The 26,401-nt window shown below is 44.2% G+C and overlaps 2 protein-coding genes across 4 annotated transcripts; one reads left to right on the forward strand and one right to left on the reverse strand.

The window, feature by feature from the left end:
• The first annotated feature begins 6,357 nt into the window (after positions 1-6,357).
• On the forward strand, positions 6,358-15,157 carry LOC308679079 (translational activator of cytochrome c oxidase 1-like). 2 transcript variants are annotated; one of them, XM_081346318.1, is made up of 6 exons: positions 6,358-6,474; positions 9,162-9,399; positions 10,264-10,370; positions 12,216-12,346; positions 12,510-12,687; positions 13,961-15,156. In XM_081346318.1, the coding sequence occupies exons 2-6, from the start codon at positions 9,183-9,185 to the stop codon at positions 14,159-14,161; spliced, it is 834 nt and encodes a 277-aa protein (XP_081202444.1). In that variant the 5' UTR covers positions 6,358-6,474; positions 9,162-9,182; the 3' UTR covers positions 14,162-15,156. The 2 variants fall into 2 exon arrangements, with proteins under 2 accessions (XP_081202444.1, XP_081202445.1); XM_081346319.1 differs by lacking the exon at positions 6,358-6,474 and adding an exon at positions 6,659-6,804 and having other exon boundaries at positions 13,961-15,157.
• Positions 15,158-16,181: 1,024 nt separating this feature from the next.
• LOC308676958 (transforming growth factor beta regulator 1-like) lies at positions 16,182-20,807 on the reverse strand. Of its 2 annotated transcripts, none has more exons than XM_081343031.1 (2): positions 20,771-20,807; positions 16,182-19,138 (listed from the first exon to the last, which is right to left on the reverse strand). In XM_081343031.1, the coding sequence occupies exon 2, from the start codon at positions 19,092-19,094 to the stop codon at positions 18,069-18,071; it is 1,026 nt and encodes a 341-aa protein (XP_081199157.1). In that variant the 5' UTR covers positions 19,095-19,138; positions 20,771-20,807; the 3' UTR covers positions 16,182-18,068. The 2 variants fall into 2 exon arrangements, with proteins under 2 accessions (XP_081199157.1, XP_081199158.1); XM_081343032.1 differs by having other exon boundaries at positions 20,520-20,772.
• Positions 20,808-26,401: the final 5,594 nt, after the last annotated feature.

The raw sequence follows: 26,401 nt of genomic DNA on the forward strand, positions 1-26,401 counted from the left end.
TCGGCTGTCTTTTGGCATCTGCTCCTCTGATCTTGCTGTGTCTTTTCTCACAGTCCTATTTGCTCAGACAGGCAGTTCCTGCTCTGCGGCTGTCCAATCATAAACATCTGGAGGCTATTTTTAAACCTCTGAATTAAGCATGAGATAGGCAGGAAAGGCTGCCACTCTGAAGACGCAAGACTGACGCTTCACCACAGATTAGTTTTTCCCCCCCCTCTTCTGCTTTCACTCCCAATTCTGACATAGCCACCTCTCACTCTGCATTTCTTTGTGCAATCCAATCCACAAACTTTAATCCAATCCACAAATCCTTTTTTTGATAGCCAAAGGGGCATACAGTTTGCATGTTTATATACTCTTCTGCCGACTGAGTCAAGCAGGCAAGGGATAAAATACACATACATACATACATATAAATATTGATCATGTCCATTTGGAATATATAACAGAAAAAGGAAACTTGAGAGTTCACAAGGCTGATGCTATATGGAACAAAATTGTGACCGAATCTGGATGTTCTGCTTTGGATACCATGAAGGCCGCCCCCCCGCCCCCCCACGAAGGTAATAAGGAAAACAAGTCATGAAGAGGATGTGTAGCGTCCCAGACAATCCCGCGGACGCTGCTCAAGCATCAAGCACCATTTGATGCTGATTTTTTACAACTTACAGCTTTCACCCTCATTCTAGCAACACTAAGATGCACTGCCATTTTTTCAACTCCTTCTTTGATGAAAGAAAGATAATAATAATAATAACTTTATTGTCACTTTGAATGTACACCAATTGGCATGCATTGAAATAATAATAATAATAATAATAATAATAATAATAATAATAATAATAATAATAATAATAATAATAATAAGAAGAAGAAGAAGAAGAAGAAGAAGAAGAAGAAGAAGTTGGAAGGGACCTTGGAGGTCATCTAGTCCAAGCCCCCGCTCAGGCAGGAAACCCTACACCATTTCAGGCAAATGGCTGTCCAGTCTCTTCTTAAAAACCTCCAGTGTTGGAGCATTCACCACCTCTGGAAATGAAATTTCGTTGCATACAGCTCTCAAAGGGTCACCACCTCTGATATACACTCCTTGTTTGTGGCCAGCTCAAGTTTCAGAAAGTCCATTTTAGTCTCTAGGGAGTGAACGATGGCAAACAGGACAGATGGAAACGGAGCTCCGTGTGGATTAGCCCTCAAATGAGCTTGTATTCCTGCATGAAACCTCGCCTCCTTTCCTTTTTCTGATCTTGGGTCTTCCACCTTTTCCTTAAAGGGGCTTAAAGATTGCAGTTTACTGGAGAATCTGGGGGAACATTTGCAGAAGTTTGTGCCATGTTGTTCCTCAGGTCCTAAAGCTGCCACCCATTGTTTAGTGACTTGGTTGGAAGTACGCCTAACATAAAATAAAAAAATCTTCCTAGGTGTGGAGTACCACAGTAAACAACATACATTTTAAAAAATCAGTTACAACTTATCAGTCATCGCTTTTGAGGCCTGAATCATGAAAGCTCATTTCCGCGGGAAATGTACTGTCTGCCTGTAAGCAAAAAACACTCCCCATCTCACTGCCTTTGAAAAGAATTGATTTCAGAATAGGTGCAGACACTACTGGGGTAAATTTTCTTCCCATCCTGTGGGAAGGCCTTTCTTAGCCCTGCTGCTTGGAAAGCAAATTTTGGCTGCGTAGGACAGAACAGCCCTCAACTTATACCCACAGTTGGGACCAGAATTTTTTGTTGCTAAACAAGGCAGTTAAATGAGTCATGCCTGATTTTACAAGCATTTTGCCATGGTTGTTAAGCAAATCAGCTGCAGCAAATCATGCAGTCATTCTGCAAATCTGGCTTCCCACATTGACGTTGCTTGTTGTAAATAAACTGAGATGGTCGCAAGTGATAATCATGTGGCCCCAGGATGCTGCAACCATCACAAATACAAGCTGGTTGTCAAGTGCCGAGATTTTGATCAAGTCACCGTGGGGAAGCTGTGACTATTGTAAGTGCAAAGACCAGCTCTAAACCCCTTTTTTCAGTGTTGTCATAACTTAGAACAGTCACTGAACTGTCATAAGTCAAGGACTATCTGTATTATCTTCAAGTTCTTTCAGAAAGCAATGTTTACACACAGATTTTCCTTTTTTTTAATCTAATAAATGAGTTGTAATCACTCTTTGTATATTGCTTCTAACTTGCAAATCCCTCTCATCAAATGTTGAAACACAATAGCCATGAGCTTTTATGTTTCTGTGCCACAGAAATTACATCTTTAATCTCTTTTACAACACAATAGATGAATGGATCATTTTATTGCCAAATAATTTGACAGGGTTGATAACAAAGTCAGGATGGTGGCCATAAAGATGTGATTGAAATTTCACTCATTTTTTAATGTGTGTTACATGTACTTCACTTATGTTTTTACACAACATACATAAAAACAGATGGAGGTTCAGTTGCATCCTCATGTCTACTATTTTGAGTTTTTCTGCTTAAATTTTATTAGTTTTTATAGGGTTAGGAATAAGGTGGGGTCAGGGTTGGTGCTGGTATTTGGGTTGAGGTTGGGGTTTTTCCAAATAACATTCTCAATATTTAGCAAACAGCATGTCTGGGTTCATGTGTTTAACAAACAATAATAGATAATAGTTAATTATTGTAAACAATAAGTTAATTAATCGCTTAATAGCCTTCTTCTTGCTAATATATATTCAAAGTTACATATCACATTCCTTTCTCTCTAACTCTTTTTCTAGCCATTGATAGAAATTATCCCATTTTCTAAAATACACTGAGTCTTTTTCTTTTATCTTTAAAGTCAATCTATCCATTTCTGCACACTCTAAAATTTTCTTAATTAGTACTTCTTCAGCTGGTAAATTTTCATTTTTCCAGTGTTGGGTACTATTTTGAGTTTTTTTTAACCATAGCCTGCAGACTCCCCAGCATTGTTCTAAAGTTCATTTTAATCATTAAATGTGTTCGATCAGACCAGGAAAACAATTCCACAGGCAAGCTAAAACTGCTTTTATTGAGACTGGCTACAATAACACAGTCTTGGAAGTCTGATGGTGCTGGTTCTCCCCTTCCTCCTTATAGTTCAGTGAATTAGGGAAATGTCTGCCTGAGTCACTTCTGAATGTCATCTGACTGTTCCGGACTTAAAAATTCTTCCATCCATTTTTGTCTACGTAACAGTTCCTGCATATCTCTATCAGCATCACCTTCCTTGCTTTCTACAGTAAATTTCTGTTAGGTGTGTTTGCCCACCAACATCATATTATGAATGAGCTCAATATATGATGGATTTCAATGGGTTTTTTTTCCTGTTCATATTTTTCACTTCTAATGAAAATGGCATAGTTACTTGCCACAGTTACTAACTGAAGCTACAGTTAGTTGCTTTACAGACAAAGTACTGTAACCACACAAATACTTTCCATTTGAACCACATCAATAATTCAATTACTCCACAGTCTTGTCCAAATAATAATAATAATAATAATAATAATAATAATAATAATAATAATAATAATAATATTAATAATAATAATAATAATAATAATAATAATAATAATAATAATAATTTAATTTCTATACCGCCCTTCTCCCGAAGGACTCAGGGCGGTGTACAGGGCAACACTATGATAGAATACATGCATAGTGTTAATCAGATAGATTAAGCTCTTTGCACAGTAACCCATCTATTAATAATTTTTGGTTTTATAAATCTTATTAGTCGTTAATTTATGCTTTCTGTTCTACTCAGTTATGCAACTGCCAGTGTTCACATAAATGTGTTTGTGCATTGCATACATAGATGGATAGTTTTGCCAGGTCCTTAAACAGTCTTCTATAGATACAAAGATATAGATACAAAACAGGTTTTTCCACCACCTTTTGAAGTTTCATTTCTACAAGCAACGGTTAGAGCTGCGTGTTCAGACTGGGAATTTCAGAAAGGTGATGTGCATATTATACTACTGAAAGACATCTGGCTGTCAAGTAGAATCTTATCCAGGTAAAAAAAAAGTAGCAAGGTTTATCACCCCAAAACCCAAGAAAATAGCCAGTAGCCAAGTTTAGAGAACAGAATTAATTTAGGAATAAGATGAATTCAGGATGGTGCAAATGTAATGCTGCTTTTAATTGAGGTAGGGAGTTCAAATATTTTCTAAAATGTGCTTGGCTACTTTGTGGCTCAATGTGCTGAATATACTTAGCTTATAATGGTTACAGTACTTCAGTACAATACAGTACTTTACAGTGCAATGTGATGTGTGAATCAAAGCAATTGAAAGAACTCAGTAAGCCATGCTTCAGCTAGTCATAGATTAGCCTATTGCAATTTATGCTGCAAATCCAGTAAGTAAAATTCAGTTATACTTCTTCTTTTGCTCCCTGTCGTTTTGGCAAATATATTTTTTTCTGTGTATTATACTTGAAAGTTCATTCCCCCATTGTTTTGCACATAGAAAAAAAATGCAACTTGTAAGAAAAAACATGAACCATATTCTTACTGTGATTTCTACAACGATGTGTTCTTTAGTAGAATATTCCTAGACTACAACTGTATGCCTTAATAGCTCTTACTAGATGATTCTCAGTAGCTATGTTGTTTGGGACAAGTAATGTCCCTGCTTTTTTTGATTAATCTAAAGAGCAAACAAGCTGCACAGGCTGCAGAAATGCTACTCTGAAAATATATTAAGTTACTAACATTTCTGACCTGAAAATTAGAGAAGCATGAAAAAATTAAGCACAGATATTATATCAGTGGCTAGACACATGTACCAGTTGAGAATTTATTGCAAAATGATTAATTTAATGGAAAAAGATTGCTAGCACAAATATCAGTCACATCCCAAATAAGTTTCTATTGCCTGTAATCAGAGATAATCCATGAAATAATTAAGGGCTTTCTCCATTCTTCTAAAAAATGGGGAGTGAAAATTATGTAGCAGGCTTGCATGAAATGCATTGGTGGAAACTGAATACTGTATCCAGTTTTGATCATCACATTACAAAAAAGATGTTGAGACTCTGGAAAGAGTGCAAAAAAGAGCCAAAACATATGAAGAACTGTTGCAGGAATTAGGTATGTCTAGTCTAGTGAAAAGAAGGCCCAGGGTGACACGATAGGAGCCCCTCCCAATATTTGAGAGGCTGTCACAAAGAAGAGGGGGTCACCCTAATTTCCAAAACACCAGAAAGCAAGAAAAGAAGCAATGGATGGAAACTAATCAAGGAGAGAACCAATCTAGGATTAAGGAGAAATTTCCTGACAGTTAAAACAATCAGTGGAATGGCTTGCCTTCAGAAGTTGTGGGTGTTTCATCACTGGAGGCTTTTAAGAAGAGACTGGACAGCCATTTGTCTAAAATAGTATAGGCCAGGGTTTTCTGCCTGAGCAGAGGATTAAACAGGAAGGCCTCCAAGGTCCCTTCCAACTCTGTTATTCTGGGAAAAAAATCCTTGCAATCTTATTGATTTACCATATTTCAGTTAAACCAAAGACTTCAAATAGAATGACAAGTACATCTTGGAGGCCAATAACCCCAGCATGCTGGCTGGGGAATTATGGGAGCTGAAATCCACAGAGCTTAAAGCTGTCAAGGTTGAGAAACAGATTTTTAAGCAAAGGATAAGCAAATGTTTTCATTTGTGATTCTAAAAAGTGATGCTTAGCCTGTCATTAAAGACTATTCTTGCGCAGCCTTTGTGGCTTCTGAACATGTTTTTTTGCACCCCTTAAAACAGTGTCCCAAAATTAGTAATGTAGCATTTGATGCCATTTTGAGGCAGAAAAGGTACAAAAAATGTACCGGGGAGCCAACTTAAAGAAATATTAAATGAGGGGGAAAAGCAGAATAATATCTCCGGAGAAAGAAAAACCTTAAGTCTTACACTTTGCACATCACCATCCAGTCCAGCGTTGCCCTGAGCAACCTCCATTTGGAAATTTGCTCACTAATGCCATATCATTAACTGCATAGATATCACAGAGAAGCCGGGGTCCACCAGTAATTTTATTATTTCAATTATCCTCATCCGCCATTCCCCTTTGTCAGATGCGATGGGAATTGTAATCCAAATCCTCCGACGACAACCGATTGCCTACTACTCCTATGCACAAGGCTGTAGTTAGAGGAAACTGCCGTGCAGGACTACCTTTCTTTTTCCAAGAAAGATTTTTATTCATTGGAGCAACTAAGCAGGCGCCACTTATTATCACTGGGGTCTAGTTCCATTGCTAGTTAGTGGTGAAATACTTCAGCGGTGGAGGATTCTGCACATGCGCAGACATTCACTTGCTCGTGCGGCTTAAATCCGGAAGTGACTTCAGCCACGAAGTTACTCGTTTTCCTCTTCCCTCCCGATCTTTTTCCTTGTGTCTCGTAACCCTTAAGCTTCAATACAAGGAAAGCTGGTCTTTGCAAAGCGGCTCAAGGAATCTTTCTGAGTGAAGGACTGGGGAGTAAGTGTCCGTTGAAAAAATAAAGGAGAGAAAAAAATTGGCATTGGAAAATTGATTTGCCGAGAAGAAAGAGTTAATTTCAGGCTCTTCCCTAATGGGGGCGGAGCTTTTAGTGGAAGGACTCTGCAGAATTCTGGGATTTTATTCCTGAGTTACTCCTCCTGGGTAGGTAAGGGGTGGCGGATGGAGAGGGCGGAGTAATGGGTTAATTGCAGGAAATGATGGAAGGCCCCATCCCGACGTTCTCTTGACACTTAAGTCTTTCCGCATATATTTAGGATCGCCGTGTAAACTGTCTTCCCCGACCTTCTCGGGCATTCTGAAACCAAGGTTAGGGCAGGCAGGTTTATGCCATTACCATTGTTGTTGTTGTTAACTGCGAAGTCGTGTCCGACCCATCGCGACCCTATGGACAATGTTCCTCCAGGCCTTCCTGTCCTCTACCATCTTCTGGAGTCCATTTAGGCTCACGCCTACTGCTTCAGTGACTCCATCCAGCCACCTCATTCTCTGTCGTCCCCTTCTTCTCTTGCCCTCAACCTTTCCCAACATTAGGCTCTTCTCCAGTGAGTCCTTCCTTCTCATTAGGTGGCCAAAGTATTTGAGTTTCAACTTCAGGATCTGGTCTTTCTAAAGAGCAGTCAGGGTTGATCTCCTCTAGGACTGACCGGTTTGATCGCCTTGCAGTCCAAGGGACTCGCAGGAGTCTTTTCCAGCACCATAGTTCAAAGTCTTCAATTCTTTGGCGCTCAGCCTTTCTTATGGTCCAACTTTCACTGCCATACATTGCAACTGGGAAGACCATAGCCTTGAATATACAGACTTTTGTTGACAGGGTGATGTCTTTGCTTTTTAGTGTGGTGTCTAGATCTGCCATGGTTTTCCTCCCCAGGAGCAAGCGTCTTTTAATTTCTTGGCTACAGTCCCCATCTGCGGTGATCTTGGAACCCAGGAAAATAAAATCTGTCACTACCTCCATTTCTTCCCCATCTATATGCCAGGAATTGAGAGGGCTGGATGCCAGGATCTTGGTTTTCTTAATGTTAAGTTTCAACCCAACTTTTGCACTCTCCTTCACCTGCAACAAGAGGCTCTTTAGTTCTTCTTCACTTTCTGCCATTAGAGTGGTATCATCTGCATATCTTAGGTTGTTAATATTTCTCCCGGTAATCTTAATTCCAACTTTTGATTCGTCTAGACCTGCCATTACCATAAGAAGGGTAAATGCCGAAAGGGGAGCGTGGCTTGTTTTGTAGACAGTATCCTGTACGTATGAAATAAAGAACAAAACAATGAATCAATATAACAAGAAGAGGGTTCTTAGAAGTATAATCCGTGTTGTTTTTTTTAAAAAAAAGGATTTGGACCTTGTTTTGGTGTTATTTTGATAGCTATCCTATTCCTAACACTTTGGACATCATAATAGATCATTAGGTTTGGTAGTTTTATACTTTGCTATTTTACTGTTTGGCATGGGAGGGGGAACTCCAGAATTTAGCCTAACATTTCTGGAATGTTCAGATAAACTATACACCTGGGTATACCTTTTGGGGAGGTTATCTGTAATTATCCCACTCCCAACTGAGCCATTTTTATGGTGTGGATCTGTTTTTGGAAAACTATTTGGTAAAGGGGCTCAAGGGGCAGGATTCGAAGCTGGGAGAGTTGAGTTCTAGTCCTTCCCTAGCTATGAAAGTCAGCTGGGTGATTTTAGATCAGTTGTTAGCCAAAGGAAAAACTACAAAACTAAAAAAAAAAGAAATTAAGAAATTAGATGATGGGATTTACCAGAGGGAATATTTAAAAATTAAACATCTGTTTGAATATGGTTAAAGAAATAGAAAGATTTGGGATATAAATGAAGATTAGTTTAAGAGGGATGAACCCCTCAAGTAATATAGTATTTTTTTCTTTCTTTTTTCTTTTGTGTTTTGTTTTTTGACATGAGAAATATAAAAACGTTGGGATGGTTTATATAAAAGGAAGTGTTTTCTTCCCCCCCCCTTTTTTAAAATATGAGAAATGTAAAAGTGTTGGGATGGCTTGTATGAGAAAAAAGACTTAAATACTTAAGTGTAACTAATTTGGAGAAAATCTTAAATCAGTAAGAATGCTTTGAATATTGTGGGGAAAACAAATTTAAATAAGAATTTTGTAAACAGGATCTATGACGAGACAAGATGATCAGTTAGAAAAGCTTTATATTGATGGAGTTATTATTTGCAGAAATACGAGAAAAATGTCTATATTTAATTGTCATTTATTCATATAATAAATGTATTAATTTAAGGTTGGCAAAAGAAAATATTATTGGAAGAAGAAAAGCAAAGCCATTATATGGACTATAGAATTATAGAAATTAATTATTATTGATTGTTTTCTAAATACTAACCCAAACAACACACTGTTTACGAAATATTAAGGTGATTATGTTAAAAATCAATAAAACATATATTTTTTTAAAAAAAATAAATGGCATGCCCCTTCTGAAAATGTCATTAAGAAACCTGTATGGATTTGTTCCTATGGTCACCAAGAATTAGGATTGACTTAATAGGACACTGCCACCAGATTTATATATAAATTATATTTATTTATTTATTATTTAAATATATAAATATATGTAGATTATATGTTCTTCGAATGTCTCCATGGTAATTTTCCTTCATATTCTCTTTTGTTCCAAGGTCTGTGGCCAATCCAAAATCATGTCCGTGGGCTGCATTTACACACGGCTGAGTGTTCTACTTCGGCCACCCCGTTTGATGCTTTTCCATCATCCCAGTTGTGCCATCCATGCCTCCAGTGCTGCACTTGCTGGACACAACAAGTGGTCCAAAGTCAAGCATATTAAGGGTCCTAAAGATACTGCACGTTCCTTGGTCTTCCAAAAACTTACCATGATGATCCGTTTTGCTGTGAAGGGTACGGATCCAATATTTCACTGGCTTTTTTTACAATCAAAGTGAAGACTCCTAAGGACAGCTGTGGCTAAGCCACAATATGACATGAAGCCATCATGTGTTTGGTTTTGATGTTAGCTCAATGTGTTGTATGAATCCAGCCATTTGTGATTTGTGATTTACCATATGGAAAACCATATTCTAGGCAATAATTGTTGGACAAACGTTTGTTAGCTAGGTGTGGTTCTTGTTGTGCTAACTTGTCTAAAGTGAGGGACTTGCAAAAAAGGCAAGATTGTGACATGTATCACTGTTTTCTGGCGAGCAGAACAGTCCTTTTTGCCAAGTTTGTTAGGATGAGACAATGACCAAACAGTTTGGTCTAGTGATTAAGGCACCAGACTAGAAATTAGGACTGTGAGTTCTAATCCCACCTTAGGCACAAAAACCAGCTGGGTGACTTTGGGCCAGTCACTTTCTCTTAGCCCAACCCACCTAACAGGGTTGTTGTGAGGAAAATTGGAGGAGAAAAGAGTATTGTTTCTGTTTGCTGCCTTGACCTATTTATAAAAATAATAAAAATGGGATATAAAATGAATAAACCGGAGCTGTGAAACATGTTGCTCCCTATTTGCACTGAATGAGCTCTTCAGATTTAAAAGAAGACATTCTGCATTTAAAACTAGGCTTCTCCCGAATGTTCTCTCCTTAATTACAACAGTTGGAAGAAACCATGCTGTGCACATCCTTAATTATGTATAGTTGAACTTGGCATTCTTGCACTAACTGAACAAAATTCTCTTTTATTTCGTTTCCTTAAATGTAGTGTAGTGCTTCCTAACCTAATGATAATGATTGGCCATCTCTTTCTGCATTGCCTTTTCAGAAGGAGGACCCAACCCACATCTTAACACTAATTTAGCCAACATTATTGAGGTGTGTCGAAGGAAGAATATGCCAAAAAGCTCTATTGAAACAGCCATCTCTGGCGCGGTAGGTTTATGAGTCACTGGGGGGGGGGGTCTGCATAAAGGGATGGCTATAGCCAAAGATGTACGATACAAGCTATGAGAATGGCAAAATGATGGTGGTGTCATCCTGTTGATAAGCCACATGGCATCATTGACAAGATAAGACTTATATACTTAGGTCAGAATACAAGACTTGATTTGTGTTATTTACTCCACGATATCACAACAAATGTGCCTTCCCCCACACCCTTCCCTCTGAATGTCCCTGCTGACTCCTTTGTGAGCCAACGATAGTAGCAAAAAAGGGAAATGTTGCATCTGTTTGGGGGCAAAACAGTCATTAGGACCAGCCAGCTTTTGATCTCTGTTTTGTGGTTTTTTTATTGCTGTTCCTTTGTGGAGTTTGTACAGCACAAAAGCAAGTTAGAAATATCTTTAAGGAATACATTTTTAAGGGATGCATTGAAGAACACTTGAAGACCAATTGGAAGCTACAACTGGTCCAGAACAACAATAGCATGTGCTGAATTAGGTGTTCCTTAGGTTTGGCCATATTACATTTCTGTTGTTTGAGCTGCACTGGCTCCCAGCTTCCTTCCAGGTACAATTCAAAGTGTTGGTTATCACTTTTAAACCCTTTCATGGAATAAGACCAAGATACTTGCAGGACTACCTGCTCCTCAGAATAGCTGCCTATCCTACCATATCAGATAGGCAGGCATATTCCTGGTCCCTTCCCTGAACTCTTGCCATCTAGTGGCACTTCAGAACACCCTCTGGTGATTTGGCAGGCCCTCTTTTAGCTTTTTGGTATGCTACCAAAAGCTGGCTTGTTACCCAGATGCTAGGATGTTGTTGTTACTTGCGGTCGTGTCCGACCCATCGCGACCCCATGGACAACGTTCCTCCAGGCCTTCCTGTCCTCTACCATCTTCTGGAGTCCATTTAAGCTCACGCCTACTGCTTCAGTGACTCCATCCAGCCACCTCATTCTCTCTCGTCCCCTTCTTCTCTTGCCCTCAACCTTTCCCAGCATTAGGCTCTTCTCCAGTGAGTCCTTCCTTCTCATTAGGTGGCCAAAGTATTTGAGTTTCAACTTCAGGATCGGTTTGATCGCCTTGCAGTCCAAGGGACTCGCAGGAGTCTTCTCCAGCACCATAGTTCAAAGGCCTCGATTCTTTGGCGCTCAGCCTTTCTTATGGTCCAACTTTCACAGCCATACATTGCAACTGGGAAGACCATAGCCTTGACTATACGCACTTTTGTTGGCAGGGTGATATCTCTGCTTTTTAGTGTACTGTCTAGATTTGCCATGGCTTTCCTCCCCAGGAGCAAGCGTCTTTTAATTTCTTGGCTGCAGTCCCCATCTGCGGTGATCTTGGAGCCCAGGAAAATAGAATCTGTCACTACCTCCAGCATGGGGAAGAAATGGATGCTAGGATAGAAGGAGGATATTTAGATTGGTTGTGGGGCATCTCAAGGAGATGACGTAAGCCAGGCATCTTCAAACTTGGCCCTTTTATGACTTGTGGACTTCAACTCCCAGAATTCCTCAGCCAGTGTGCCTGGCTGAGGAATTCTGGGAGTTGAAGTCCATAAGTCACAAAAGGGCCAAGTTTAAAGACCCCTGACATAAGCATTGCATTTTTGTTTTTATGGCTCTGTGGTCTATGATTTTGCACTTACTGCTTTCATTGTTGTGAGTCGCCCAGAGTTGTGTTTAAGGTACGTGGCCATACAAATCTTTGGTTCCCGCTTTTGTTAAATTGCTTTAAAGGGGCAGCTGGGGACCATATGCCTGATACTTGAAATGATGGGGAAGATGATGTGGTTTGGTGATGGTTACCATTATTAATTTCTTCGGCAGGAGAAGATGAAATCCATCTATCACCTCTGCAGCATCCGAGGTCCAGGTGGCGCATCATTCTATGTCGAAATACTGACAGACAACTTAAAGAGGACTTCCAATGAAATCCGACATCTTTTAAACAAAAATGGGTTAGTGCAACCTAAGGAGTGTTGGCTGGCTAGTTTGCAAGAGGTAGGAGGTGGGGGCGTGCAAGTTTAATGGGGATTTGTAGTCCTTTCACATCAGAGATTGCAGAGGTTCTAGCAAGCCACTGCTTAATAAGTCTTAGGCTAAAGACTTGGTTCCTTGCAGGGGGATCATTGCCGAAGGGCTTCACAATCATTTTGAAAAAAAGGGGGTTGTGACTGTCAGCAAGGAAGACAAATCCGGCAGTCCTGTCAGCTTGGATCAGGCACTTGACTTGGCAATTGAAGCCGAAGCTGAAGACGTCCAGGAAGAGGAAGAGGAGGATGAGAAGGTGGTGCTCAGGGTGAGTTGAAAGGGTGGGTTTAAATTTAGCGAAGTAAGTGGCACACATTTCCACTCTTTAAAAAAAATTTTAAAAAATGTTGCACCCCAAATGGTTGACCTAGCAAGGAAGTGAGGACAAACGTTTAAAAGATTTTGAGTGATTTCACAAAGCTACTTACACGGTTTGGGCTGAGATGACCAGAAAAACCCCAAGACTGAGGAAAGTGGGGGGAAAAACTCTTCAAGTGAAAAAAATGGTAAATTCCCTGTAATTTCTGAGAATATTACCCATAACGTCCATTGTCACTAGGGATGAGCTCAAGCTGGGGAGTCTTTATAACAAAATCATTGGCTTGACGCTGAGTTTCAATGGCACTGCATGGAGGGGACTGTGGACTACAAAAATGAGTGTGTGCGTGCAGGGTGTTTGTGTGGCCAAGAGAATCTTGGGGTTAAAGGTGTTTTTGTACAACTGATAAAATTTCAGACGGCTTAGAAATGGTTCCCTGTGCAAGACTATAGGTAAGTCCTTGAGTTACGGCTGTAATGGAGCCTGCCCATTAAGGTTGTCAATATCAGTGGTTGCAAAGCAGATTGGTCATGTGAATCACCAAATTTTATGGCTTTTTTTGCAGATGTCATTAAGCAAATATCACTAAGCAGACACTGCAGTTGTTAAAACGAACTCATTGTTTGCTATAGACCATTTTTGCTGAATGCAGCAAAACGGTCATAAAATATAGTTCATGTGACCACAGGGCAGGGGAGCAACCATTAGAACTTTGGATGCCGGTCCTAAGTCCCCTTTTTCAAGTAGATCGTAACTTCAAACTGTTACTAAGCGATCAGTCGTAAGTCAAGGACTACCTATACATTGTGGCTCTTGCCCATCCTTATCTCACCAAGATAGAAAACCCCCCAGGGAGATGCATGCTAGAGGAATATAGGACTGGGTCACTGCAAGGTAGCACTCTGCAATCTCTCACCTGGGCAGGATGTGCACCCAGCAGGTAGCTGATCGTTGATTTCCACCAAGTGCATGCCAAGCTCTGTCAGAATTCACTCCCGATCAGTCTGAACTAGACTCTTTCTGTCTAGACCACGGATCGGTAACGCAAGTCTTTCAGCCTTCTCCTGCAGCTCGGAGAACAGCGTGAGTTACACAGAGAGAGAGAGAGAGAGACAGAGAGAGGCACTTGTGCGCTCTCTCTCTCTCTCTCTCTCTCTCTCGAGTTTGACACGCCTGCTATAACGCTATATTTTTTCCTCCTTTTGTCTTCTCCATTGCTTAGTTTATTTCCGCTGTGTCCACCTTGCACCAAGTACGTGAAAAACTGGAGTCGCTGGGTCTTTGTTCGTTGTCTGCTGGCCTCGAATTCATCCCAATTGTCCATGTCCAGCTATCAGACCCAGAGATGGAAGGGGCCGCGAGGTTGCTAGAGGCCCTTGAAGACCACGAAGATGTTGTTCGGGTATACAACAACATTGCATAGTTTTACCAGCATACCTCCAGAAGCTACTGAAGCCTTACCAGCTAAAGTCTGGTATTATTTTCTCCCGATCCAAACCAAGACTATTAATGGTAAATGGGGTTTGCTATGTTTCTGACATGCCCGTGTGCCTCTTTGCCCTCCTCTTCAAGTTCCTTGTCAGAAGACAACCCAACGGCATGTACCAAATGTGGATGCTAGAAAAGTGCTGGAGCAAGAAGTTTGGGCAACTCCTGCCAGAAATATCTGGGATTGGTTACTAACTTCCATTGGAGGACAGTGTGGTTGTCTCATTAGCACCTCAATATAACAAACCAATCATATCCAAACAGATAATTCCCAAGCCAACAGCGATACGTTGACTGAAAGTTCAGTAATCTTGAAATAACTGGATACGTTCTTGTTTCCATTTTTCCTGAGCTGTTGGGAGATAGTTCTGCCGCCTTCCAAGCATGCAAGCTCGTAAAAAAATCTTTACACACACACACCCCTACACACCTGAATTTATGTGTGACGGAACCAGTTTGGATACATACTTTGCTGCTTTGGGATGCCTCCACGAGGGACAGTAAATGCACCCAAATAGCCATTCTGAATCACACTAAAGCATTTGTCCTGAAGAATCATTTCACATCTGTGTTGCTAGGATCAGCATCACTTTGTTTTTCTCCTTAGATCAATTTGTTCAGAAATATTAATACAGAAACAAAGCTGGTATGTAAATGTCTATTTGCATTGATAACTGTGCATCCAGATATATTTTTAAAAAGGCCGTTTGGTGTAGGCTTCTATCAAATTTGAGAAAAAAGTGCATTTTGTAGTTGTGCGTCTGGCGTGTCTATCATGTGTACAGGTACTCCTTGGCTTATGACCATAATAGGAGCCTGCCATTACAGTCGTAGGTCATAATGGTCGTAAAGCAGTTCACCCATGTGAGTGACTGAGTTTTACTTTTTTTGTGTCACTCAAGTGAATGCAAGAGTTATAAAACTAACATATTGTTTGCTGTGGGCCATTTTTGTGGAAAGCCTAAAAATATGGGGGGGGGGAGGGCGCAGCTGCCAGAACTTCAAAACCATGTCATAAGTACCTTTGGGAATTGGGGGGGGGCGTCCACTGCAACTTCAAACAGTTGCTAAGCAACTGGTCGTAAGTTGAGGACTATATACATGAATTTATTTTATTGTTATTTTAATTCTATTTATATCCCGCCCTTCTCCGAAGACTCAGGGCGTTATGAATGTGTCTAAACATCTGCATATGTCACAATTGATTTGCACAGATAGGATTATGAGCCTATACATTACAAATTGGGAAAAGAAATCCTTTTCTTAAATGGAGAATTCATTATCAGTGACATTATTTTTTGTATTTAGGTAAAGGTTCCCCCGCACATGCGTGCTAGTCGTTTCCAACTCTAGGGGCCGATGCTCATCTCCGTTTCAAAGCCGAAGAGCCAGCGCTTGTCCGAGGACGTCTCCGTGGTCATGTGGCCGGCATGACTAGATGCCAAAGGCGCACGGAACACTGTTACCTTCCCACCGTAGTGGTCCCTATTTTTCTACTTGCATTTTTACGTGCTTTCGAACTGTCAGGTTGGCAGAAGCTGGGACGAGTAACAGGCGTTCACTGTTACGCGGCACTCGGGATTTGACCCACCAAACTGCTGACGTGATCGACAAGCTCAGCGTCCTAACCCACTGAGCCACCGCGTCCCTTTATTTTTATTATTTTTTGTATTTATATTCTACTAATTCCATATGCATCGTCAAATTTTCTTTATAGACAAATTTTAAGGCTTAGGACAAAACAGGTTGCAAAGTTGAGGCTTATGGACACAAGAAAATAATGGGGGGGAGGGGGAGAAAATCAAGATAATACAGGCCAGTCACTGTGTGCTTGATTTTGTGTGTGAATTTGTAAGTTGTGCAACCAACAGTGCTTCTCCAATAACGGCATAGATGTGCTCCTGTTCTTCTCTGTAATATACTTTTTTCTAGTATACAGTGGAAAAAGTACAGCAACACTTCAATTTAATTGCTAGTCTGTTAACATTCATACACTACAAAATGGCACAGGAAGGGGAATTTACACAATCAGTTACAACGAGAAGGTATCTTAATACAATATTAGCATGGAGTTGACAGTATCACTGCCTAATGAGCATAAACACAATATACAAAAACTTTAATAGTCACTTGAAGATTATGGGTAAAAGCGGAAATACACCCCATATAAATTCTACGTGTTAATATCTAAGTGGAACACAAGACACGATCTAACATTACCTTTTCAATGAGGCTATGATGGAAATATTTTGAAACCAATTGTTAGCCCAGCTGCAGGAAAACTCAACAAGTAGATGTTCATTTAATAGCAAGACGGGTTTTTTTTCTACCCAGGCATGTCCTGCTGTAGGTCAGGGTTTGGAAAACTACAGGCTATACGCATTCCATGTTATCTCATACGGTCCCCAAGTAGTCCTTTGGCTGATTGGGATGACAATGAAGGTTCAGTTTGCAGTATCGGAACATGGAGAGTTATTTGGTTTCCCTAACCTCAGATGTTACAATATCACTGGATGTATTGGCTTAATATAGGATTCTCAAGACTGTTAACTAGCTAGAAAGTCACAAACAAATATTGCTGATAGTCCTCACTTAACATTCTTCAGTGACAGTTCAAAGTTCCAATAATGTTGAATGAATGATACTTATGCCTGGTCCTTGAAGTTATGGCCACTCCAGCACCCCTGTGGTCACATGGTCAAAATTTGGGCACTTGGCATGCCACCTGCACATACGAACTCCATCCACCTATCTCCCATCTTTGCCCTCTTGGCTGCTCTCTGCTTCCCTTCCCCCTGTGCTCTGCCAGCAGCTGCAATGCAAAGGCCAAGTCAGGCACACATCATCAGCTGTGGGAGGAAGAGGGGGGTAAGTTGGAGGCAGCAGGGAAAAGCAGTGGAGCGCAGGACACCCAAAAAGGCAGAGATTGGGATGAGATTATAGATGGAGGGTGATGAGGTGGAAGCAAGTACAACAGGGCAGGAAAAGTGTGCAGTCATCACTTAACGATGTGCAACTGTGACTGTCCAACGTTTTCCATTGCTAAGTGGTGTGGTTATATAATCTTTCACCTAACAGCCACATCTCTTAGCAATAGAAATTTCCGGTCCCGATTCGGGTTTTTAAGTGACGATTACTTGTAGAGCAGGGGTGGGCACCTATGGCCCTTTTATGATTTGTGAACTTCAACTCCCAGAATTCCTGAGCTTGCTACAGATCATAAAGGGGCCGTAGCTGCCCACCCCTGCTATAGAGGGTAGCCAATTTGGAAGGGAACTCATGCATATGTAGCGGTCCTTGCTCCTGGTTACATCTGGACAAGCCGACAGCTTGTTTGTCCAGGCGGAGCGCAGGTGTGGCTTTAGCACATGAATTTCTGTACAACGAACTGGACTGGATCCCACTTGGGACAAGCCAATGACTAGATCTTCTGTAGCTCTTCCTCTACAGAACAAACTCTGCTCCAGAATAAGTGAACTGGAAATGAGTGTGGTTGCCTCCAAAATATAGCCACAATATTGGTAATTTTGCAAAAAGTAAGCAATCTCGGCCCTTTACTCCAAAAAGTTTGATAAACCCTGTTTTGAGGAATTCCATAGCCCCCCCCCACTTAAAATCCCTGATCCCCTTTAGTTTTTAAATTACTTCTTTTCTTATTGGTCCTGGGGAAAACTTAAAAGAGATAAAGCGGGTGCTTGTAAATCTAAAGGGAAAGGGGAAAAAAAACTTCCGAAAATTTCATTCAAGCCCATTCTAGTGGTATCGGGCAACTCTGTTCTCCCTAGAGAGAGAAGCTAGAAAGAAAGGATGACGCAACCTTAAAAGCTGCCCTCTGGCTGTTCTCAATCAGGGTCAGTTTCTGGACTCGGAGAGAGGGGGGACCCAGCCGAAGTAGCACAAGGCAGGAAAAGTTCAGTGTAGCCATTTCCGCAGGGTGGAGAAGGAGAAGCTGCAGGGAAATCTAGATTCATAGACCCGGCCAAAACTTGACTCTGGAAGGCCTCAAAATCAATGCCCGGGTTTCCTGGAGACAGTCCTTCAGGAGGGTGTCCATCATTCGGGCGACAGATCTCAAAGCGGTACCAGCGGTACCCAGCACACTTGTGTGCCCCTGGGCAGCTCTGGACGAGGTGTTGGATTGCAGGGTGTGACAGCCCAAAGAATTCGGCCCCGGCTGGCTCAAGCTGGCCAGCACCCACTGCTTCCAACAGCTGAGCATGGCAAGCATCCGGGGTGGACCCCATTATTACAGCTCCCAGTTCGTCTTCAGGGGCAATTTCGAAGTGTGGCCCGGTGCCCCCGTCCTTGATCTGGCAGGTGTAGAGACAGCGGTGAATTGGCCTGTGGGTGCTGGCAAAAACCCTGGTACTGCAGTACCCCACCGGGTAGATGGCATTCTCCGTGTGAAAACCAGGACGGTCGGAGATGATCTCACCCAGACTGTAGACAGTCAGTGGACCTAAAGCGATAGGAAAAATCGGTCGTCCGGCAGGATCCAAGGGAAGCGGCGGGACCAGTCGGCGGATGCCCAGCTCCAGGGGTGCCCTGCGTTTGGATGCTCGGCCATTCTCTTTGCCTTTGCGCTCCCGGCGAATTTTGCGAGAATTTTGCGGCTCATCTGGGGATGGTTGCAGGCTGGCTGCCACAGCTGGTGTGGGTGAGTCGTCTTCAGCCAGGGCTTGTGCTTGCAACAGGCGAGTAAGCAGGAAACGACGCTCTTCACGTACCCGCAAGTATTTGGCCTCCAGCCGGGCAATCTCATCACACAAGGCTGCGTTCTCGTAAACCAGCACCTTGGCCACACGGCAAAGACGCTGAAACTTCAAGCGATAACGTTCATCCTGGCTTTTCCGTAGGTTTTTCTTCATCGTGGGCTGCAGTAGAGAAGAAACGGGGCAGGCAGTAGATGGCTCTAGGGTGGAAGAAAAGCCCCAAAGACAACTTCAGCAAGTAGGCAAATATTTCCAGCTCAGTCTTGTCCTAGCAATCAGTCAACCATGCATAAATTATGAATATGGCAAGCCTGGCTACTTCTAATCAGACACAAGCATATTGTAACGTACAACTGTACCACTGGGGCCTTCCAAAACGAGATTCAATATACTTAAGAGCATAGCTTTGTTTTCACACAAGCAGAAAAAAATGCAGAAAAGGGCAAGTCAAATAATTAAAAACTGCAGCAATTCCAAAGCTTTGGAATTGGGATTTTAACATTTTAAAAAAGTAATACAAAATATAGTTCCACAAACTCATGGATCCCAAAGCATCTATTGGCTATCCAAGAAGAAAGAAGAAGCTTAGTACAGGTGGTCCTGATTTAGTGATCACAACTGAGATTGGCAACTCCGTTGCAGTTAAGTGAAACTGCAACTGCTTACAATCTTACATCAGCTTTCCTTTCCTTTATAGACCTGTGAAGGTCGTAAATGTGATTGGTCACAAAGATACTTCTTCATTGCTGTCGTAACTGTAAATGGTCACTATACAATGCAGTTACTAGACAAGGACTACCTGTTTTAGCCCCTGGATGACTGGCTATTGAATTAGATTGTGGGGGAAAACCCTTCCTCTAATTCAACATAGGTCCCTCATATGGAGCAGCCACATTCCAGTTTCAAAGCAGTTCCATTTAAACAGAACCCCTTTTCACCTTCCCTTTTCCCTTAAAAGTTCAGCAAAACAATTATTCTGGCAAGACATTTTCCTCCACATTTACCTATCCAAAGTGCTAAAAAAAGGGGGGGGGGGAATTATAGCAAAGAGGAAACTAGAATAAAATAAACAGAAAGGTAAGGACACAGCAATGAAAAATCAGCAACCCATAAGAAGATAAGGGAGAACTGGCTTTGCCCCGAGGTGCCTAAAATAAAGCATGCCAGCTTCATTTATGGGTAATGGGTCCATAAAGCTGTTATCTCTTGGTCACATAGCTGGCTAAGCATTAGTAATCCCAGTACCATAAAGGGACCCCAAGTTGGGAAACTATCTTTAATGGAATTTACTTTTTAAAAAGTAATACAACAGGCATCCACTTTCATGGCTTCCAAAGTGAAAACTGACTGAGGGCAGACTAGATCAATTAATTACTGCCATCACAACGGGCAAATAAAGCCCCCCCCCCGCATTCCAGTTAAAAAACAATATATCATAGTATTTCTGAAACTTGGCGACTTTTAAGACGTGTGGACTTCATCTCCCAGAATTCCCCAGCCAGCAAGAGGAATTCTGGGAGATGAAGTCCACATGTCCTTCAAGTCGCCAAGGTTCAGAAATGCTGATCTATCAACTACTACCTGGAAATGGAAAGTTATAGCGGTTTGGCCACTGCGGGTGACCAGGATACGAGCGAGACTGGATGCAATTCAGCTGCGGCCCTTCGCACGTTCGTTCTAGCCGGATTTCCCCGCTCTTTTGCTAGAAACGCAGAATTATTCGAAATAAGCATTTGCAATTATGCGATGGCTTGCAAAGCATATCATCTGCTCGCCCCGTCCTCTCCGTAATCGAGATTATCATTGCAGAATTCTCGCCCCCGGATTCTCACCCAGAGATCACAGCAACCCGCCTTCTCAGATCCCGGAGCAGGAAGCGGAAAGAGCGAAGGCTACGAGATCCCTCCCGCCGCTGCCTTGCTCTGCTGCTGGCGTAACTCTTTCCTTGCTGAGGAAGGATTAGCGCCTTCTCGCGGCTGACAAACTTGGCCCTTTTACGACTTGTGGACTTCAACTCCCAGAATTCCTCAGCCAGCGTGCCGGGCTGAGGAATTCTGGGAGTTGAAGTCCACAAGTCGTAAAAGGGCCAAGTTGGAGGAAGACCCCTGGCCTAAGGAGTCCTCGCAGCTGGATCTCTGGCAGAGGAGCCCCTGCAGTTGCTTCTGTCTGGCCCTGATCAACGCACAGGAATCATGTGGCAACTTTTTCTTCTGGAGTGAAGTATAAACCAGAATTCCTTTTGGAAAAGAGGTTGAGAAGATGGGAGTGATTGGGGCATGTAAATTAAACAGATCTGTATATCTGCAAGATTACGACTGATGAAAATATCATACAGCCTCGCTCTTGGGTCTAGTTCACAATTGCGCAGAGTAATTATTTAGCAGCTGAGTTTTAACACTACAGGTGCAGGGCTTCTTAATCGTGGCAACTTTAAGATATGTGGACTCCAACTCCCAGAATTCCCCTGCTGGCAAGCTGGTGGGGGAATTCTGGGAATTGGAGTCCACCCATTTGAAAGCTGCCAACCTTGAGATGGGGAACTCAGGTCCCAAGGCAGCCAAGGATGGAAACGAGGCACCTCAGAGCAAGGAGAAGAGAAGGTGCATCTCAGGTTGCTAAGAGAAGCCACAACTGGGTTTGGGGAGGTGGGTGGCATATGGAGAGGCCAGAGTTCTGGTGGGCAGATCCAGGTCAGGGCAGAAGAAGTAATCCAGGCAGGAGGCTTGAAAAGGAAGGAAGGATTTGAACCGAGTATGCTCAAGAAGGAACAGGAGGATTTCAAGCAGGCCCCCAAAGGGTTCTTAAAAAGGCACACACATGCACACCCTCTGTGTATGTGGGTAGAATGTGTGAAAAGAACTGAAGAACTGCGTGGATAGAGCAATCCCTGGATTTTGCTCAGAAGAAGCCTGGCGCCGGAGCCCAATCACTCTGTGTTCATAAATTAATTTTCAACTGCAAATGGCCATAAAGGTGAGCTGCTTGCCAAGCACCCAAAATGCAATCAAGTGACCGTGGGCGTATGCGTGGCAGTCATAAGTCCACAAATGGGTCATAAGAAGCTCTGGGGAGGTCTTAGTTGTAACTTCAAATGCTCATTAAGTGGCCAGTCATAAATTGAGGATTGCCTGTGGTTGAACAAAGCAGGAAAATATTGTAACAGGGTTAGTCTAAATCACAGCTGGAGCTGGGGTGGGCGCAGCCTCTGCATGATGCAACCGGCCTACAGGCCGGCAGTTTGACACCCCTGGTCTAAATCAGTATTTACTGGCTGGAGAATTCTGGGAGTTGAAGTCCATCAATCTTAAACTTGCCAGGTTTGAAAAATACTGGTCCAAATGTACTAGTCTTGAGGCATCTGAAAGGCTGGTATTTCTACTGTGGTGTAAACATTTGCAACAGTGGTGCCTTCTTCTAAAGCAGGATGCCTATCTTTGATCCCTCCTACTGATAGTCCAGTGTGGCCGGGTCCGGACCGTGGTGGGAGGACGGTTTTGGACTGGTCAGTGGCCACCTCACTGGTGTGAGAGACCAGTTGGGGTGGCCCTGGCCCAGGATTCCCTTCTCTTTCTCTGCCCTTGATTGGACTCCTCAGCCGGAGTGAGAGGACGACTGAGGTTGTCCCTTGGATTTCCCATCTCAGGTGAGAGCTGAGATGGCTCTGCAGATTAGGAGATATGCCTACTGGACTTTTTACCATCTCTATACCATCACTGAGTGATCCTTGGACATACTCATAACATCTGCCCTAAAAGACTATCCCAGCGCAGTATGATTTATCACTACACCGGAGCTGACTTGTATGCCCTTAGGGCAGTTCCTGCCTCATGGGCGCGACCTGTCGCCTGTTTCCATACTCCCCTTAATGACGATCCCAAGCTTTGGGATTCCGAGAGGTGGTTGGGCTTAGATAGGGGCCTCGAGTCAAGATATGTTAAGAGGCCCCTGATAAAATTTCTAGCCGGTTATTTTAAGAAGTTAGTGAGGGGGAGGGAAGGGAGGGAATTTTTAACCGGCACTCAGTCTGGTCCTGTTAGAGGTCCTGACGGGACGGGGTTGGGGGAGGTGGCTGCTGGTTCTGAGAATGTGGGGGTGGGGCATCGAATCCCCACGGCGATAGGGTATGGCAGCAGGTGTTTGCGCGGAGGGCCATATCAACATCTGGGATCGCGCCCCCGCTATCTCCGAGCGGTGGCGCGCTCCGACCCTCCGGTTAGCGCCCTCTTACCCGGGGATGAGGGTGATCAGGCCCCTGAGCTCAGGTTGGTCTATTTTAACGCTAGATCCGTAGTTAACAAAGCTCCCCTCATCCGTGATCTGATCGAGGAGGAACGTGCGGATCTAGCGTGCATCACGGAAACTTGGCTGGGCTCGGAGGGAGGGGTGCCTCTCACCGAGATATGCCCGCCGGGTTTCCGGGTGCTGCACCAGCCGCGGGCTCAGGGCAGGGGTGGTGGGGTGGCAGTGGTTATTCGGGAGACTTTGTGTCCCCGGGAGGCCACCATTGTCCAGATGGCCGGGAGTGAATCCCTCCTCTTGAGATGTGGTCCTCGGGTTCAGTTGGGCTTGTTGCTCACATACCTGGCGCCCAGCTGTGTGGCAACAGCCCTGCCTGAGCTGCTCGACACCCTCTCAGGGTTGGCGGTGGAGTTCCCCAGGCTTATAGTCCTGGGTGACTTCAACCTGCCATCACTGGGGGGGTCGTCGGAGTTAGCTCGGGAGTTCATGGCTTCCATGACAGCCATGGGCCTGACCCAGGTTATTGAGGGCCCTACTCACGAGGGGGATCATACTCTCGACCTGGTGTTCCTGTCTGGACAGTGGTTGGATGATCTGGGAGGGGGTTCCCCATCCATCACCCCTCTGTCATGGTCAGATCATCACCTCCTGAGGCTGGTTTTCCGTCATGCCATCCCCCGCCGCTGGGCGGCGGAACCGACCAGGTGGTTCCGCCCCAGGCGCCTAATGGACCCGGACCGGTTCCAGAGGGCGCTTGGGCCTATACCTATCACCCTTACCCACAGCCCAGTCGATGCTCTGGTGGAGGCCTGGGAAACGGCTGCCACCAGGGCACTCGACTGCGTTGTACCCTCGCGACCTCTGACTCGGCGCAGATCCCGTTGGGCCCCATGGTTCTCTGTGGAGCTCCGGGAGATGAAGCGTCGGAGACGAGGTCTAGAGAGCGGTTGGAGATCCAGCCGATCCGAATCCGACCGATTGCAGTTAAGAACCTTTATAAGGTCTTATCTTGCGGCGATAAGGACGGCAAAGTCTAACTACTTTGCCTCCCTTATCGCGTCCGCAGATAATCGCCCGGCCGCCCTGTTTAGGGTGACTCGCTCCCTCCTTAACCAGGAGGTGAGAGAGGATCCCTTGCAGGGACGAGCCGAGGAGTTTAGTCATCATCTGGCGGACAAAATCGCTCTGATCCGGACCGGCTTGGACTCTGACTGGGCAGAGTCTGACGTGGAGGAATCAGGCGGTCTTGAGCATGTTATCTGGACTGAGTTCGACCCTGTTTCCCCTGATGATGTGGACAGGATCATGGGGAGACTGAGCACCACCACCTGTTTGTTGGATCCGTGCCCCTCCTGGCTAGCTTATGCGGCTCGGGAGGGAACACGAGGCTGGTTCCATGCAGTAATAACTGCTTCTTTGAAGGAGGGTGTCTTCCCTGCCGCCTTGAAGGAGGCGGTGGTGAGGCCCCTTCTCAAGAAGCCTGCTTTGGACCCGGCTGTTTTAAACAACTATCGTCCAGTCTCCAACCTTCGCTTTCTGGCGAAGGTTGTTGAGAGTGTGGTGGCGCATCAGCTCCCTCTGTTCCTGGAGGAAACTGATTATCTGGACCCGTACCAATCGGGCTTCAGGCCCGGATACAGCACGGAGACGGCATTGGTCGCGCTGGTGAATGATCTCTGGAGGGCTAGGGACAGGGGTTGTTCCTCTGTCCTGGTCCTATTAGATCTCTCAGCGGCTTTCGATACCATCGACCATGGTATCCTGCTGCGGCGTCTCAGGGGGTTGGGAGTGGGAGGCACCGTTTTACGGTGGTTCTCCTCCTACCTCCAGGGCCGCTCGCAGTCGGTGTTGACAGGAGGGCAGAGATCCACCCCGAGGTCTCTCATTTGTGGAGTTCCTCAGGGGTCGGTCCTCTCACCTCTCCTGTTCAACATCTATATGAAGCCGCTGGGCGAGATCATTCGTGGTTTCGGGGTGGGGTATCACCAGTACGCTGATGATACCCAACTTTTTCTTTCCACCCCGAACCAACCCAGCGATGCCCTCTCCGTGATGTCCCGGTGCCTGGAGGCGGTTCAGGTCTGGATGGGGAGAAACAGGCTTCGTCTCAATCCCGCCAAGACTGAGTGGCTGTGCATATCGGCATCTCGGGTTAACCAAGTTATTCCACCTCTAACGATGGGGGGCGAGGTGTTACCCCCCGTTGATAGGGCTCGCAACTTGGGCGTCCTCCTGGATTCACGGCTCAATTTTGAAGACCACATAGGAGCCGTGACCAGGGGGGCTTTTGCACAGGTTCGCCTGGTGCGCCAGTTGCGTCCCTATCTGGACCGAGACGCCCTACGCACAGTTACTCATGCGCTTGTGACCTCCCGTTTGGACTACTGTAACGCTCTCTACATGGGGCTGCCCTTGAAGACCACTCGGAGGCTTCAACTGGTGCAGAATGCGGCCGCGCGAGTTGTAATGGGGGTTTCCCGATACTCCCATGTAACACCTCTACTCCGCGAGCTGCATTGGCTTCCGGTTGCCCTCCGGGTGAAATTCAAGGTGCTGGTTATTACCTATAAAGCCCTACATGGCCTGGGTCCGGGCTATTTGAGGGAACACCTGCTGCCGGCATCAAACGCCCTTCGCCCAGTGCGCTCCCACAGGGAGGGTCTGCTCAGGGTGCCGCCGGTGAGAGATTGCCGGCGGGTGACACCCAGGGATAGGGCCTTCTCTGTGGGAGCGCCTGCCCTCTGGAACCAGCTGCCGGTGGAGCTGAGGACTGCCCCCGACCTCCGATCATTCCGCCGGGGCCTGAAGACCTGGCTCTTTGAGCTCTCAGGCCCAGGCTGAGGAGAAATTTTTAATTCGGGTTTTAATGTATACAGGGTAATTTAATATCTTTTAATTGGTTTTTTAACTTTTGTATTGTGGATTTTTAATTCCCTGTAAACCGCCCTGAGTCCTCAGGGAATAGGGCGGTATATAAATGCAAATAAATTAAAAAAAAAAAATTAAATTAAATTAAATTAAATTAAATTAAAAGTTCTTCATACAATATATGTGAAAAAGAGTCTTAACAACAGTTGCAGCATCCAGCAGTAACATGATTGCCACTGCTGACTTTCCCAGCTGGCTTTTGACACGGTGGATTAATGGCAGCTCACAAATTGCAGACATCTGATGTTTCGTTTGACAACCATGAGCACTTCAAATGTGAAGCTGTTTATTTACAT

The sequence above is a fragment of the Vipera berus genome, assembly GCF_964194415.1.
Source record: "Vipera berus genome assembly, chromosome: Z".
In the NCBI taxonomy this organism is placed as follows: domain Eukaryota; kingdom Metazoa; phylum Chordata; class Lepidosauria; order Squamata; family Viperidae; genus Vipera; species Vipera berus.